Source organism: Hevea brasiliensis, chromosome 16 (genome assembly GCF_030052815.1).
Source record: "Hevea brasiliensis isolate MT/VB/25A 57/8 chromosome 16, ASM3005281v1, whole genome shotgun sequence".
NCBI lineage: Eukaryota > Viridiplantae > Streptophyta > Magnoliopsida > Malpighiales > Euphorbiaceae > Hevea > Hevea brasiliensis.
Window position 1 is genome coordinate 42,274,117 of NC_079508.1, and position 17,308 is coordinate 42,291,424.

General features: G+C 32.4%; 1 protein-coding gene and 1 pseudogene across 1 annotated transcript; both read right to left on the reverse strand.

Moving 5' to 3' along the window:
* Nucleotides 1-6,974: 6,974 nt before the first annotated feature.
* LOC110631551 (amino acid permease 8-like) lies at nucleotides 6,975-10,193 on the reverse strand. Its single transcript, XM_021779419.2, has 6 exons — nucleotides 9,913-10,193; nucleotides 9,357-9,590; nucleotides 9,068-9,161; nucleotides 8,368-8,731; nucleotides 7,812-8,033; nucleotides 6,975-7,524 (listed from the first exon to the last, which is right to left on the reverse strand). The coding sequence occupies exons 1-6, from the start codon at nucleotides 9,950-9,952 to the stop codon at nucleotides 7,096-7,098; spliced, it is 1,383 nt and encodes a 460-aa protein (XP_021635111.2). The 5' UTR covers nucleotides 9,953-10,193; the 3' UTR covers nucleotides 6,975-7,095.
* A 3,317-nt stretch (nucleotides 10,194-13,510) lies between these two features.
* On the reverse strand, nucleotides 13,511-16,120 carry LOC110631553 (amino acid permease 4-like; annotated as a pseudogene).
* Between the last annotated feature and the right edge of the window lie 1,188 nt (nucleotides 16,121-17,308).

Below are 17,308 nucleotides of genomic sequence, written 5' to 3' on the forward strand. Positions count from 1 at the left end.
ATTCAAGGGATTGACATTTTGATCTTCTCCTCCCTCTTGTGGAACAATTTCTTCATTTCTTTTGGTTGTTCTCCTTCTCATTCACGTGTTAAGAAAGCATCTTCTTGTGGCTCTTTGCTTCTCCAAATGACTTTTCTTCTCATTGATTTGATGGGTAATAATATTCTTTTCCACATAGGCTTTAATGATAATAATTGATGGAATGAACAATACAGGAATGGGTATGAGTACCTATACCTCTTTTATACTTGCAAGGATGGGGATGGTATGTGTATTGTACTATTTTCGTACTATTTTCCTTTCTCTTTTCCCCTCCTCCTCCTCCTCCTCCTCCTCCTTCTTCTACTTCAACAAATTCATCCACAACGTCTCTCTTGCTCTATTTTTTTTTCTTTTCCTTTTTCTTTCTTGGACCATTTTTCAATTTGTGTTTGAATTCATTTGCAATTGATTCTGCTCCCTTCTCTGTCAGTTTCTTCTTTTCCATTTTTTTTTCCATTTATGCTTGATTAACAACGTTTTCCTTCCACAAGAAGTTGCTAACAAGGTCCTAATTAAGAGAGTGTTAACATCTACAACTACGAGGGCCTATCGGGTAAGGATGTAATTCATCCATCTTTTTCACTCATTTCTTGCCTTAATTGCTTTTTCTTTCTTATCAGAAAAGGTTCTCCTCTATCATCTATTATTGATGGTGAAATCTATTGGAAAATTTGAAGGTAATTTTATGGAAAATTGATGGGTATTTAACTATCATTTGAGATTTAGGGGTTATTTATTGGTTTGTAATTGAAAGAAATTAGGGAAGTGCATATTTCTAATTGGAAACTTTTTGTTTCCAATTGAATTTGTACATCCTATTGTAAAATTTCAATAATTTTTTTATAACATTGGTTGATTTATAATTTATTAGAATCTTTGTTTTGTGATTATTGAGTGACTTATCTTGATTATTGAGTGACTTATCTTGCTGAAAATTTGAGATGATGAGCATGAATTGTATTTTGTACTATTGACTAATATTTTGTTAATTGAGAGAAAGGGATTAGAAAAAAAAAATTACCGAATTGAGCTTAATCAAATTTAGTCAAGTCCATTTGGTAATTTGGTAGATTTAATTCTTGGGTAAACTATAATTTAGTCTCTGAAATTTAACAAAACTTATAACTTAATTCATATATTTTTCAAAACCAAACAATTTAGTCTGTGAAATTTGACAAAACCTACAACTTAGTTCCTATTATTAAAATTCCGTAAAATTACCATTAATTTTGGTAAAAATGACCAAAATGTCTTTATACTTATTTTCAATCAAAAAATAATTTAGTCTCTAAAGTCTTATTTTCTTAGTAATTTAGTCATTTAATTTTATTTTAATAACAGTTTTGTCTCTGTATTTTTAAACCGTGAGCCCCCATTAAATTACAAAAATTAAAATTTAAATTATTAAAATATGAATTAATTACTTTAAGGCCCTTAAAATTTTGGTTAATTATAAAATCATTCATATATTTTACAAATTGATCCTTAAATATTATAGCTATTTATAAATAAACTCTTATAATTTTGTAAAATTCTATTATTATTATTATTATTATTATTATTATTATTATTATTATATCTAAAAAATTATGAATATGGACGCAAATTGTTAAACTCAACTCAACTCAACTAAGTCTTTATCCCAAAGATTTAGGGTCGGCTATATAGATTCGCTTTCTCCACTCTAAATGATTTTGGGTTAAATCCTCAGAAATGTGTAATGCTTCTAGGTCACGTTATACTACTCTCCTTCAAATCAATTTAGGTCTACCTCTTTTTTTCTTTCTATCCTCTAACCTAATGTGCTCTACTTGTCTAACTGGAACCTCCGTATATCTACGCTTCACATGACCAAACTATCTCAATCTCCCTTCTCTCAACTTATCTTCAATTTACACCATTCCTACTTTTTCTCTAATACTCTCATTACAAACTTTATCTAGTCTAGTATGGCCACTCATCCACCTTAACATTCTCATCTCTGCAACTCTTATCTTAGACGGATACGATTCTTTCAGTGCCCAACACTCACTACCATATAACATAGCCGGTCATATGGCTATACGGTAAAATTTTCCTTTCAACTTATTGGGAATTTTATGATCACATAAAACTTCCGTGGCACGTCTCTACTTCAACCATCCGGCTTTAATCCTATGACTAACATCCTCCTCACATCCCCCATTTACTTGAAGGACTGAGCTTAGATATTTAAAGTGATTACTTTGGAACAGTACCACTCCATTCAAACTAACTCCTTCCCTATCACCAATTTGGCCTTCACTGAACTTGCAATGCATGTATTCTGTCTTCGTTCTACTTAACTTAAAGCCCTTTGACTCTAGAGTACTTCTCCAAAACTCTAGCTTTCTATTGACTCCTTCTCGTGTCTCATCTATCAGAACAATATCATCCGCAAATAACATGCACCAAGGAATACTCTCTTGTATATGTTTTGTTAATTCATCTAAAACTAATGTAAAAAGGTAAGGGCTTATGGCTAATCCTTGGTGTAATCCAATTGAGATCGGAAAATCTCTTGTTGTCACGACCCAATCTATGGGCTGGACCAGCACTAGGACCAGGGCCAGCCTAAAGCCCCCGAGGCCCGTAGTAAGCCTAACTATTCCTTAACCCAACTTTAAGGCCCATTTGGGCCCAATTTCAAGAAATCAACTGGACAGAGTCCAGCCATAAAGTGGACCTTTCAACAGGGAGTTTTTGACTCACCCGACCTGTAAACAAAATATATATTCAATTGGGGAGCTCAGCTCACCCTCCACATACTCAATGTCATAAAAATAAATGGGAGCTCAGCTCCCTCATCCAGTCCATCAAACATGCATATAATTATACGTTTACAGGTCCAACATGATAATTATATTACAGACCCAAATCAAATAAATACTTTTAACACATGTGAAAATTCTAGGAGTTACTAAAATTACACAAATATTAATAAACAACCTGCGAAGGAGAAAAGCAGGTTAACCATAATAAAATCCTCCTGTAGCCTGAAAAATAATGAACATGAGTGAGCATTCGACTCAGAGAGTAAAATATCAATTTTAACCATAATCTCTATAACTATCTAAAACTAATGCACCCTGTAGAGTGAAATGCAACATCAGCAATATTTTCACATCATCACAGCAAAAAGGTAATTTGGAGCACTCACACACCCAGTAATATCAATAATAATATATGGGAGCTGATCCCCTATACAGCTCTCTTAAATCCAACCTGTGCCAGCGAAGAACTCAAGCCGGACTTTCGCTTAATAAACCAAATTGGGGCCCCAGTGAAGAACTCAAGCCATGACTACCCCGAAGGACCGGGTCCCAGCGAAGATCTCAAGCCATGACTACCCGTCCTATCCATAGCCAACACCACACCACACGCACGCCAATGCACGCACACTGCTCCAAATTACCACAACAACATCCATGGCACTTTAACAGTTGTGAATGCAACATAAAACATGCCTAGAGTTTAACTACATAGATATATACATATATGTGATGCATGGGCATGCTTGAACATATAATAATAGTGAAATTACAATTAAAATTAATATTTTACTCACAGACTTGACAGCAGTTACTGTGGCGGCTGGGCGGAGGAAGAAGGCTGTCCCGGCTCACTTGACAATTTTATTACAATCATTTAATAAATTTAACTCAATACAAATAAAGAAAAAGACCAAATACGTCCTAAGTCTTGCCGAAAATCCAGCAGAGTCTCCCCTATACCTAGGACCTACCCAACCTACAAAAGGGCTCACAACGCACTTCTATATTCACAATTCATACACTCACAACTCAACCACATCACACAGCCCCTCCTGGGCCCATCCAAACAGTCCTCAATCACAATATGTAAATTTACAGTTTAGTCCTTATAATTGATCATTTTTGCAAAAGCTGCCCAAATAAACTCTAAAAATTCTAAACCCGCAGTCCTTAGCAATATTACTAGGCTATTGCAAAAAGAATTATAATTTTCTGAGTTACCACGAATATTTTATGGATTTTTAATCCCATTTAAGTACTAGAAAATTATGAAAAAGTAAGGTTCGAGTTTACCTATGCCGATTCCGACTTGGGGACGCGCTCGGGACGTCTGAAAATGATAAGGTAGCCAAAATCTCGATCCAATTTGGAGACTTTTTCGGTAGCCGGTCTGTCTGGCCGGAAATTCACAAACCCGGACAACTGTCGAATTTCCGCAAATTGAAGATATCTACACGAAGCCCACAACACGGGAGTTAGTATAAAATTTTTATGAAATTTTCTAAACTCATTTAATGCTCGGAAAAACAATACGAAGTTCCGTGGGACCCACCGAAAAACGGTATCGAAAAATTTTGAAATTTATATTCCCGTGAAGCTCTCGACGAGTGGAGCGCTCTGGTACTCTCAGTTTTCTCGTGGGGTTTACGGTTTGCGAGAAATCTAGCCCAAAATTCAAAATGGGCTAAAACTTCCCGGACAAAAATTGGACAAACCGCTCTATGGATTTTGGTATTCTTAGTGTCTATGGAAAGCTCTCGAGGTGTAGATGGTGTTTGACACAAGACCCGGCCCAAATGGTGACCGAATCGTCTGGATTTTGGTCAGGAAGATGAAGAGGCGCGCTGCGCGTCGCGTCGCTTCGCGCGATGTTTGCCGGCGTTCCAGGCGGCGGCCAGGGAGCTGGGGTGGCTGGGGAGTCACGCCGGCAAGGTGGGGAGGCTAGGGAGGCAGCTAGCCTGTGAGGGGAGGTGGGAGGAGAGAGAAAACGGGAGAGAGAGAGAGAGAGAGAGAGAGAGAGAGAGAGAGAGAGGAAGGAGAACACGCACGGGAAGAGGAGAAGAAGAAGAAAAAGGAGCCGGCCCAATTCGGTCAGTCCGATCCGGTCTGGTTCGATTCGGCCGGTTCGATTCAGGATACAAAATTTTAAATTTTTACTCTGCCTTGGGACCAAAAACGAGGCCCAAAAATTCTGAAAAAATTTTACAAAACTCAGAAAAATTTGTAGACTCCAAATATATTTTTAGTTTTGCCACGTAGTCTTTAAATTAATTTTTAAAAATCATCAAAGTTTTTTTTTTTGGAAAATCGAACCCGATTTTTAAAATCCGAAAATTTCAAATAATTTCCTAAAATTCAAATAAAATAAAATATCAATAATTACCCAAAAATAATAAATTTAAAAATTATGGGTGTTACACTTGTGTCCCCTCCTACTGTGCGCACAATAATAGTTGCTCCTTCATACATATCTTTCAATACTTGTATGTATCTAATAGATATCCTCTTTTAGGTATCTATTATAGTAAATTGTTATTACAGTAAAATTTTAAGGATTAAATTATTTTCATATTAAAAATAGAAATAAAAGCATTTTAATATTTATGCCAAATTTAATAGAAAATTAACCGTAATTCTAATTGTAAGGACTAACTTATATATTTATTAAAATAGCAAAGACTAAATTACTTAGTTTTAAAATTATAGGAACTAATTTGTATGTTTAACTAAATTTAAGGGACTAAATTGTTAATAAAATAAAATTTCAAGAGCTAAATTATTTTTCAAATTGAAAATAAAGTTAATAGCGTTTTAGTCATTTTTACTAAAATTAATAGTAATTTAACTAAAATTCTAACGGTATGGACTAAGTTATAGTTTTTGATAAATTTTAGAGATTAAATTACTTGATTTTGAAAACATAATGACTAAGTTATATGTTTTGTCAAATCTCAGGAATTAAACTATAGTTTACCCTTAATTTTTATATTTTCATTCAACAAAATTTTTATATTGTAAAATTTAATTTGGTTATTTATTGTAAAAAAAAATAGATTGTTTCCATCTAGTGTTAGGATATTAAGGGATGGCCCATCAGCTTGGTCAGATTAAGGCATGGGTCATCAGCACTTGGAAATGGATATCATTACATTTCTTATCTTTTAATTTTGATTGTATGTTTGGAATTTCATCTTTCTTGAAAAAGAATTATATTTACGCAGGGAAAAAATATATATATTTGTTCATAAAATCAATGTGCGAGTTTTTCTTTAATCATTAATGATCATAAAGAATGTGTATTATGCAATTTCACTTTGTTATCTCTCTTGAAGCCCCAAAATCTTTGGTTGACATGTTAGATGATTAAGACCCTTGCGTTTGAAACCAACAGATGTTGAAATATATCAGCGATCTTCTTTTAGGAATGACTGGATCCGTAGATAGCTTGCTGTAGCCTGTAGGTAGATTCACAGTGTCTAATTGTTATATTTCTTTTTTATTAGAGATGTAATTGCTGGTGATAATTGCAGAATTGTCATTCATCATCTGAATAAACACTTACATTATTAATCTGTAATGCAAAGCAGTGTCTCGCTGTTCATGTAACTGAGCAGCTTTCAGTATGGCAAGATGATGAGAGGGAACCATCATCCCACTGTCTCACCATCATCCCGCTGTTCCCATTTTTGGGCAACCAACCATAACTGGGAGACCAAAATTTAGCATTCAGTTCATGGAATTCAAAGAGAGAAAGATCAAGATATGAGAGTATAACCTGAGCTACTTGCAGTGGTCTAATTTTGCTTGGTAACAAACCGAAGAAAGCGGGACTGATAGGGATGAATCCTGTAACAAGGAAGCCTATTGCACTTCCTCTAGGTACTGTATATTCTCTTGAGGATGAATCTTATGGTGCACTTGTTTCGGGATGAGTTGGGATATGTCAGTTGTGAGATATTGAACCTTGGCACGAGAATGTAAAGGAAGTGAATGGACCTTCTTTTGGACTTTTTGGTTGGTTTGGGTACATGCCAGTTTCAGCAATTGGAGCATTGCATTGGAGAACTTAATTAAAAAAATGGAGAAATCTAATGAATGGTAATAATGGAGAACTTAATTACCAATTCAGATGTTTAACAATTATGACAAAGAATGAATATATGAAAGTTTTCATAGCTGAAATTATCAGGCAAAATGAAATTGAAAGTTGAATACAAGTTCCATCACAAAGACTAATACAAATAAAACCATAGAATTGCAACTATAAATCAATATGAAAAAGCTTTGCTCGCTTAAGACTCTCTAACATACTTGCAACTGAGCCTATACCTGAGATGAGACTCACAATAACACAAACCAAGCTCAAAGCTTGATAAATCATCCAACGACAGCTCCTTCTCTTGATCTTTGTTTGCACAATGTACATGCTTAATGGGAAGTAGACTGTTAATGGCCAGAAAGAAAGAGCTCCCAGAAGACCAAGAATTCCGTTGAAAAATGGAAACATCATTGCAATTGCAGTCGTTAGAATGACGAAAAAGGTGCGAAGAAACAGCTTATGCAGGCCAAATCTTATGGTAGGTTTCTGTTTCAGGGGCAATTTAATGGTGTAAATAGTAGTAAAGGATGATGTTGGTAATCTTGATGCAAGCAGCTTCTCATTTATTGCAAATATTGGTTGCCCATACACCTGAGAGTATTTATGAAGCAAAATTAAATTAAAACTCAAGAATTCAGCATGATATAAATCCAGAAGAGGTGAAGTTTCAACTAGTATATATGTGTTCTGGTTTTATTACAAGGTGATGCTCATATGAGAGAGAGTGAGAGAGAGAGAGAGAGAGAGAGAGAGAGAGAGAGAGAGAGAACCTGATAAGCAATCCAGAAGAGGTGAAGTTTCAACTAGTATATATGTGTTCTGGTTTTATTACAAGGTGATGCTCATATGAGAGAGAGAGAGAGAGAGAGAGAGAGAACCTGATAAGCTCCAATTAAATGTATGGCTACAGAAAGGTTGGCAATGTCAACAAGCCAAAACGGTTCATAAAATCCAGCAAGAATATTTCCAGGAATATCATTTCCAAAAGCAGCATAGCCCATGCATCCCAGTGATATGTAAAACAATGTTGTTCCACCAATGGCATAAAAGGTTGCTCTCTTCATCACCTTATTTTCTGGTGGATGTGGCTTCAAGGTATCCTACACCAATGTTGATGAGTGTCTGCTGTTAGAAGTGAACAAATTAATCAGAAATAGCTTCTTCTTCTTCTTCGTCTTCTTCTTCTCTTTTTTTTTTTTTTTGCAATATTACAGTCAAATAGTAGGAGGGTGGCTTAGATATGACAGTAAAGTTATTCCATTTGTGACCTGTAAGTCACAGTTTCCAACCACGAAAACAGTCTCTCTGGAAAACAGTTGTAAGGCTGCCCTACCCTCCCATGTAGTATCATGAATCACTTTTCACTCATTGTAGCCGGATTTACCAGGAAACAAATTATATCAATTTAGATTGAAATTGAAGTAATTAAATAACCTGAATTTCTATTAGCAGCATTGAGAAAGTATATGCCAAAGCAATGTTTCCAAAAGCTTGAAAGACATGCCAAATTTTAGTTGATGTGGCTTGTGTAACATTGGTGTCCGCCATAGCCAACATGAGACTTCCTTTAAACTCATGGTTTGAGGCAAGTTTTCCAATAGAGAGACACAGTGCAATAAGTGCATAAGCAAATGACGTAACAGCTGCAATAACGGAAAGGAAAGCCACTTTCTCCAAGTTGGGACATTGAGATAGAAATATTTGCATTCCTCCATATATAACCATATACAGATTTCCTGATACACCACATTTTGCTTCTCGCCCCTTCAGATGAAAACATATTGTCCTTTTTACAGTCCTATAGGAAAAACCAGAAAATGGGTGAAAAATAAGATAATCAAGAACAAATTTAGAGTTTGATACATTAATAATTCAAAGAGGTTTCTTGGTAAATTGTTTGCTTTCTTTTTTCCATAAATTTGAAGGCTCATCAAGCCTATGCTGTAGGATAACTTTCTCCTTCCATATGTATAATCCTATTCCAAGAAAATGTAAAAATTTGATTCCTGAACCTCTCAGTCTATGCTAATTCTAATCCTACACCGATCGATTGCAAATCCAAGAGACAACATGTATGATGTGACCCATTTTTTTCTTGGATTCATGTTAGTAAATTATTGCGAAGCAAACTCACGCTACACTAATGGCAGTTGTGACAGTGTAGCCAATCATTGTTCCCCATAGTAGTGTATACTGCAGTACAGCGCACATAAGTTTATTTCTTGGACCTGCATATAAAAAAAATTGAGATTATTATTATTTTTGGGGGGAATAAGAAGAAGAAAAGAACAAGTTTCCAAGAGAATGCTACTGTATTTGGTTGACATTTCAGCATCAAGAAGTTTCTGTTCAAATCTTTGCTAAAAGTGGGGTGAGTGGAAAATTAAAAGATCACACTAAAAGATTGAAAATAGGAAATTCACCTAAAATGTTTCTCACAGCATCAATATAAGTGTAGTTTCTTCTTCCATGGACAGGGTCAGGAGTTCTGTAGCAGTCACATTGAAGGATTGCCGTATAATATGTTATAATGGCAAAGAAGACAAGAACAAAGGGACCAAGGATCCAACCCAGTTGAGCCACACTCCAGGGCAATGCTAATATTCCAGCACCAACAACTGCAGTAAAAGCATGGGCTATTGCAGTTGCCAAGGTTCCTATAATAAAATGTGTACACAGCAAATTACAAAATGCTTTACATGCAGCATAAAACTTGTGTGCTGAATCTTCTTTTTTTTTTCCCCTCCTAAAGATTAAATGAAATTTGATTGACTCATCTTGTTTGGGATGCAAAATCTAACCAAGCCTAAGAATTATTTTGTTTCATCTTTCTAAGAAAAACTTATTTCTCATTTTTCCAAGAAAATTCTCTCTCATGTTTCTCTGTGGCTTCTAACCAAATGTACACTAACTATTTGACAAAGCAAGCTAAAGCATTATTAAAAGAAGAAGAAGAAGAAGAAGAAGAAGAAGAAGAACCTGTTCTGATGCGTCCGTCATCTCCTCCATCCAATTCCATTTCCTTTCAACAATCTCACAAAGAGAAGAGAGATATGGTGTGAAGAAAAAGAAACTAAGCTATATATTATGGGAGATTTTAGTTAGGAAGTACTGAAAATGTTTAAAGAGGCAGTTCTTGGTATACTTAAAGCCAAACGTCCAATAACAGCAAAGGAAAATTCTGTAGAAATTAAACTCGGGATCTCATGCAGCAATCTAGCATTTATTACCATTTATCGGTACAGAATGATGGCAGTGGTTCGGTTGGGCTGGCTGCCAAATTTCAATAAAAAAAAAAAAAAAAAACTGAAAATAAATTCTTTAAACATTTAAATTTTGTTGTGTAAAAAATAAATATTACCCCCCCCCCCCCCAAAAAAAAAAAAAAAATTACACCTTCACCTACTTAGCATCAAAATTCATCAAACCACAGGAAATCAACTTGCAAAAAATTGTTTCTGAAAGCAAAGAAACCCATGTGAAAACAATAACAATAATAATAACAAACAAAGAACTTGTGGGGATCAAATCATTCTTCAATTCCCATCTCTCGAAATCATATCATTTTGTTAGTAAATTGCTTCATCAAAAAGGAGGCATTTGAAGGATATGGAATAAGCAGGAATTGATTTATGTGGTTTTCAAGAAATTGCTGATTAGCAGAGAGAGTGAATGAGTAAGGGAAGTGTTTGGTTGGGAAAATGGAAGAGTGGAAGGAAATGTACTTTGACGTAATATGCATTTCCTCCATTGAATGTATTTAAGGTTATATTATTGATTAGATTCATTTTCTTATCCTTAATTTTTTTTCTGTAACAAACATAGAGTAATCACTGGATCAGTGTTTGAAGAGAAGGCGGGTGACTAGGCTTGATGGTTGGAGAACTTTTCTTTCAATGTTTAATTTTCCAAGAACTAATTACAGATTTAATTGAAATTTTCAAAATTTTAATTTTAATTTAAAATATAATTATTTTAATATAAATATTTCGCTTTTCATTTGCAATACAAATGATTTTATATAATTTATAAATTAATATATGAATATAATAATCATGTTAACATTTTTAAAAGGTCCAATTAATAAACAAATTAAAACTTTTAATTATTATAAAAGAATTTTTAATTATTATAACTTTTCAAATATATATATAAGAAAAAATATTATAAATATTTTATTGAAAATGTTATAAAAACTTTCTTGAAAATGCTATAAATATTTTCTTTTAAATGGTATAATAATAATTTATCCATATTATATTAGGTGTGAAATTAATCATTTAAATTTAAAATTTATTTCAATTTGCATTTCTAGACCAATTGTAAGAGTTCAGAAAAATCATTAAAAAATTGCAAACAAATATTTTAATGGATTCCTCATTTTTAACATTAAAAAGAATAAAAAAATATTATTAAAATGATTTTTTTTTACAGCAAAATATTTAAGTATAACTTATAAATTTTAATTTATTTTTATATACATCATCTTTCTCATTATATATAGTGCCTGTTTAATATTACATTTGGAAAGCCGAAATTATTTTTCTGAATAAAGATACCATTTTAGATATCGATGGAAAAAATATTTTGAAAAAAATTATTTTATTATTTTAGTGTTATTATGACTAAAACTTATCAAATTTAATTTTAAGTTATTTTTTAATACTTTCTAGCTAATATATTTAAAAAATTTATTTTCTCCACGCCTATTCCAACAATAATGCCAAACAAATTTTTAATAAACATCGAAAGAAAATAAAGAAAAAGCTTTACTCAATTATGATAAATTTAAATTTTAAATAATAAAATTTTAACCAAATATGAAGCCTATATTCTTGTGGATGTTGTCTCATATTAATTTGGGAAAAAATATTTATACTATGCATAAAATTTGAGGAAATCTTTTGCCGTTAAACTAACTTTTAGGGTGGAGTTAAGCCAGGTATGTTGCCTCTTGTAATAAAACCATTTGAGAGTTGTAAAATTATTATTCTACATTTTATTTTTATTTTTTAAATTTTTCTTAATCTAATTTCAATTGTTTTTGTATTTGGACATAATAATAATAATAGGATTAAATTTAAATTTAAATTTATGTTAATTAATTTTTTTTTATAATAATGTAATATGTATAAAGAAATTTTAGTCAATTTATGAATTTATCATCTATATACACATACTCAGACATGCATGTTTTATAACTTTTTAATTTGTTATTATTTTATGTATGGCTATATAAACGCTATTTAATACATTTTAATTTATATTTTTCTTTATTTAGTCATATTTTTATTTATATAATATAATAATTTTATAATTTTTATCAGTGATAATTTTATATTACTAATAAAATTATATATATTAAAAAATGACATATATATATATATGTATGATTTACATTATATAATTAATAATTTTTCCTATATTAATAGTAGTATATTAATTTTTAATATTAAATTTATTTAAACTAATAATATTATTTCTTTAGAAATTAATTTTAATACATTAATTTATATATTAGAAATATGTCATTTAAATATTTAATTAATAATAAAGGCTTAGAATTACTTTTGAGAAACGAATATGTTCAAGAAGTTAAAAAAAATTATCAACTATATTATTTTGCATAAAAATTAGTTTAAAAAAAAAAAACTGAAACCCCCTCTCTGTGTGTGATCCACAATCGAATACATCGAGTTTTGATCAATTTTACAAATTTTGATTTTTAGGGGTAATTCAAAACAGCAATTGAATTGGCTTAATTTTCAGGTTTTCATATTGAATTGGTTAGATTGAATCGAATTTAACCGTCATGTATTATAAAACATATTTAAGAGTTTATTTGATATTATTGTTGAAATTGTTATTAAAGAAAATTATTTTTTTAAATGTATAAATTAGAAAATATTAAAAAAAATTAAAATTAAATTTGATAAATTTTTGTTATAATAATATTAAAATAATTAAATTAATTTTTTAAATTAATTTTTTTAACAATATTTAAAATAATATTTTTGTTTATTATAGCGGTTTTGGGTATCCAAACGTAATGCCTGTTAGGGTCTGGGGAACTGGTAGCATATAACTAGGAAAGAACAACGTACACAATCAACTTGCATATCCATGAAAAATAGAGGAGATTGAGGTAAGCAACACCATTAGAATAAAAAACATGCTGAGGACACTGATGAGAGCCAATTTGATATTAAAAACATTATAATAATGGAAAATATTAAGAAGAAGTAAGAATTGTAGAAGACGAAGAGAGACTTGTTCAGGTGGAAGAAGAAACAGAAGGATCGGCCGTAAGAGAGAAAACACCATCAACTAATAATCACTTGTCAACTTAATTTTGATATTCAAGCTATATTGAATTAGTAAAAGTTAATAGACAAATACCTTTCCGTAATATACAAGATTAAAATTTAAAATCGTAGCACAATTTAATTTAAAAAAAATAAAAAAAATTGTTGTATAAATTCAGTCCATCATAAATTCAAGGCAAAATATGTCTTAATTCTATAGTCTATAATAGAACGCATCTAAGTAAGTTTAAGTAAGTTTTTCTCGCATCTCCCTACAGGTCAAAATGGAAAAGCTTTGCCTGCTTAAGACGCTGTACTATATCGGCAACAGAACCAATAGCAGAAACAAGAGTGAAAATCAAAGACACCGAGCTCAGAGCCTGAAATATTATCCAAGTAGAGCTTCCTCTTCTGATCTTTGCTTGAGCCATGTACATGTTCAATGGGAAGTAGACTGTTAATGGCCAGAAAGAAATGGAACCAAGAAGACCAAGAATCGCATTGAAGAATGGGAACATCATTGCTAGAAGAGTAGTAAGAAGAACAAAAGCAGTCCGTGGCAAAAGCCTGCTTGGTGTAAAAGGAAGTCCATAGCTGTGAATCCATGGCAACCTTATCATGTATATATTATTTATGAAAGAATTTGGCCATCTTGTTGCTACCCATCTCTCATTTATGGCAAAAATTGGCTCGGCAAACACCTGAGCAGAAAAGGAGAAAAAATTTATGATAATTAATAATCATATACTATGTGCTCAGACTCGACTCCTGCACTGCCTCCAGAACTGTGAGATCTTGAGTTCAAGTCTTAGTTGAAGCTAATTTTACTAAAAAAATCACATACTAATGAACTTTGATAGTGGTACTGAGCTCGTTTTTTAGGCTAGCAGTGAGATTATGAATTCAAGCCTCAATTGGAATTCAATCACGGCAACAGAAAGAGAGAGAGAGAGAGAGAGAGAGAGAGAGACCTCATAGCCTACAATTAGATGTATGATGACAGCAAGGTTAGCAACGTAGACAAGCCAAAATGGTTCATAAAATCCTGCAAGAATATTTCCAGGAACATCACTTCCAAAAGCTGCATAACCAAATCATCCTATAGAAGTGTAAAACATTGCAGTTCCTCCAATGGCATACAAGCTCACTCTCTTCATTGTCTTGTTCTCTGGTGGAGGCGACTTCAGGGTATCCTTCACAAAAAATTTCAAAGAGTGTGTTCTCAACAAATAAAAATGAGCAAAAAAGAGCATTTTAAGTAAATGGTCAAATCTAAAAACCTGAATTTCTAGCTGGAGCATGGAATAGGTATAGGAAAAGGCAATGTTACCAAGTGCTTGAAAGACCTGCCAAATTTTAGTTGATGTAGCTAAAGCCTTAGTCCCTATACCTACAAGGATTATCCCTTGAACCTGGTTTTGTGAGGCAAATCTTGCAATGGATAGACACAAGGAAATAAGAGCATATGCTAGTGATGTTAGAGTTGCTACAATGGAAAGGAATGTCACTTTTTCCAGGTTTGGAAATTGAGATAATGGAATCTGCAGTGCCCCATTTGTAAGCATGTATAGATTTCCTGATACTACACATCTTTCATTAGGTACCTTCTCATGGAAACATGTTGACCTCTTCATAGTCCTGTTATGTTTTGAATATAAAATCAATTAGGTATAGGCTTAATTAAGGTCAAAAGAAGCTAAATCTTTTTGAATTTTTGTAATTATGTTTTAATTTTTAATTTTAAAAACTTTATCCTAAGTTTTTGTAAAGAAAAGAAAATTTTCTGTGTGGTTAATTAATTAATTAATACTGAAATTATGTTTTTAATTAAGATGTATGCGTAACTCACGCTGTGCTAATGGCAGTTGTTACAGTGAAGCCAATCATTATGCCCCATAACATGGAATACTGCATTATACCACTGATGCAGACATTTCTTGGACCTGCTTCAACATTTAGAAAATTAGATAAAGTTGCTCTAAATACAAGCAGTTAATTTGAATAATTAATAAATTGAATCATCGAGGGACCCAATTTTAAAACATTGGAGGCTAAAGGTGAATAGCTTACTTTAATAAAAAATAAATAAATAAGAAAATATATATTAAAAGAAAAATTAAAGAACAGCGGGGTAATACACTCTCTACAAGTGAGATTTCAAAAGGTCAGTCTCTATAAATATAATTTTTAACTTATTTTGATAGAGAACACACAAAGAACAGAGGACAGGAACAATGCATGCTCTTAATAAAATCAAATGCAAAGACCTATCGAGGATTCAAATTCTTCTCTCTCTTTTTTTAGATGAATAGATTTATGTCTATATTGATTTTGACCGACTCAATATTATAATGTAAATAATAATAATAATAATAATAATAATAATAATAATAATAAATTAATCTAAATGAGTTGAAAATTAAAAAAAATATATATACTTTTTTAAGTATGACCTTTTATTCTATGCAAGAATGGAATGATATATACATACTTAAAAGTGATCTAACAGCATCCATATAAGTGTGGTTTCTTCTGCCATTGATGGGGTGAGGAGTTCTATAGCAATCACAGAGAAGGATAGCCACATAATAGGTAACACCTGCAAAGAATTCTAGGGAAAATGGTCCAAGTATCCAACCCAATTGACCCACACTCCATGGTAATGCCAGTATTCCAGAACCAATAATGGCAGTCAAGGCATGTGCTGTTGTAGTCCACACATTCCCTAAAGCACATAACCTCAATAATATCAATATTAACATTAAAATTAACAATCTGATTTTTTGTTTAAATATGTTTTCCTAATTTAAACAATTGAACATGTATATGGTTAATTGATTACCTGATCTGGTGTGTCCATCATCTCCTGCATTGGTTTCCATTTATTGGCAAAGAGATTGAGCAGAGGAAGAGAGAGCTTAGAAATATGGGCAGTACACAATATTCAAAAACCATGAGCTAGGAAGACCACCTACTCTCCTTTTTTTTCTTTAAATTATATATAAGATTTTGCTATTTATGGTACACAAATGCTTTAATTAATGCTCCATTATCATCATTCTTTATTTCCCTTCAAGTTTATTCAAATGATTTGTATTTTAATTTTTTAAAATAAAATTTTGACAATTCATTAATGAAATTAATAAGATGAGTACAGTACAATGTTCTCATAAGAGAAAATATAAATACAAATAATTAAAATATTTTGTTCAGAGATGATTTAACTCCGCCTAAGTAGTTTGTGCTTAGCTGGTTCCAAGCCTGAATAAAGGAAGAGGGTTGCGGTAAGTGACAACCAGCGTAAAAATTTTGTCACACCTCATGATATGGATTCAAATGATATAAATATTGAGGCGTCCTCTACTTACGACGCTCTACATCGGAGCCCAGGTGTAGTGAGAAATATGCAAGGGTGTAGGGCGTTCACAGAAAGCGGCGCGTCATGCCGGCGCCCAACTGTGGTGTTAAATGAGCAAGGGTTCCCACATCATGGATGGGTGTGGATAAAGAAGTCAGTCCATAAGATAAATAGTAGAACAGATAGTAGAACAGAATACAAGATAGGCATAAAGAACAATAGAATATATCACAGACGGAGATCAATTAGGAAGGAACAGGATAGGAGGAGAATCAGGGTTGGTACTTGGAATGTTGGATCACTTATAGAAAAATTAATGGAGCTTGTGGATACCTTGAAAAGGAGAAGGGTAAATATTGCTTGCATTTAGGAGACTAAATAGGTAGGAGAGAAAAGTAAGGAAGTGGGTAATTCAGGGTACAAACTGTGATTTACCAGAAAGGAGAGGAACAAGAACGGAGTGGGCATAATCATAGACAGGACATTGAAAGATGTTGTAATAGCTGTGAAAAGAGTAAGAGATAGAATTATACTAGTAAAGCTAGTACTAGAAGGAGAAACAATAAATATAGTTAGTGCTTATGCCCCACAAATAGGACTAGATAATAAGAGTAAACAAAGGTTTTGGGAAGATATGGATGATCTAATGCAAAGCATACCAAATAAAGAGAATATTTTCATCGGTGGAGATTTGAATAGACATGTAGGAAGT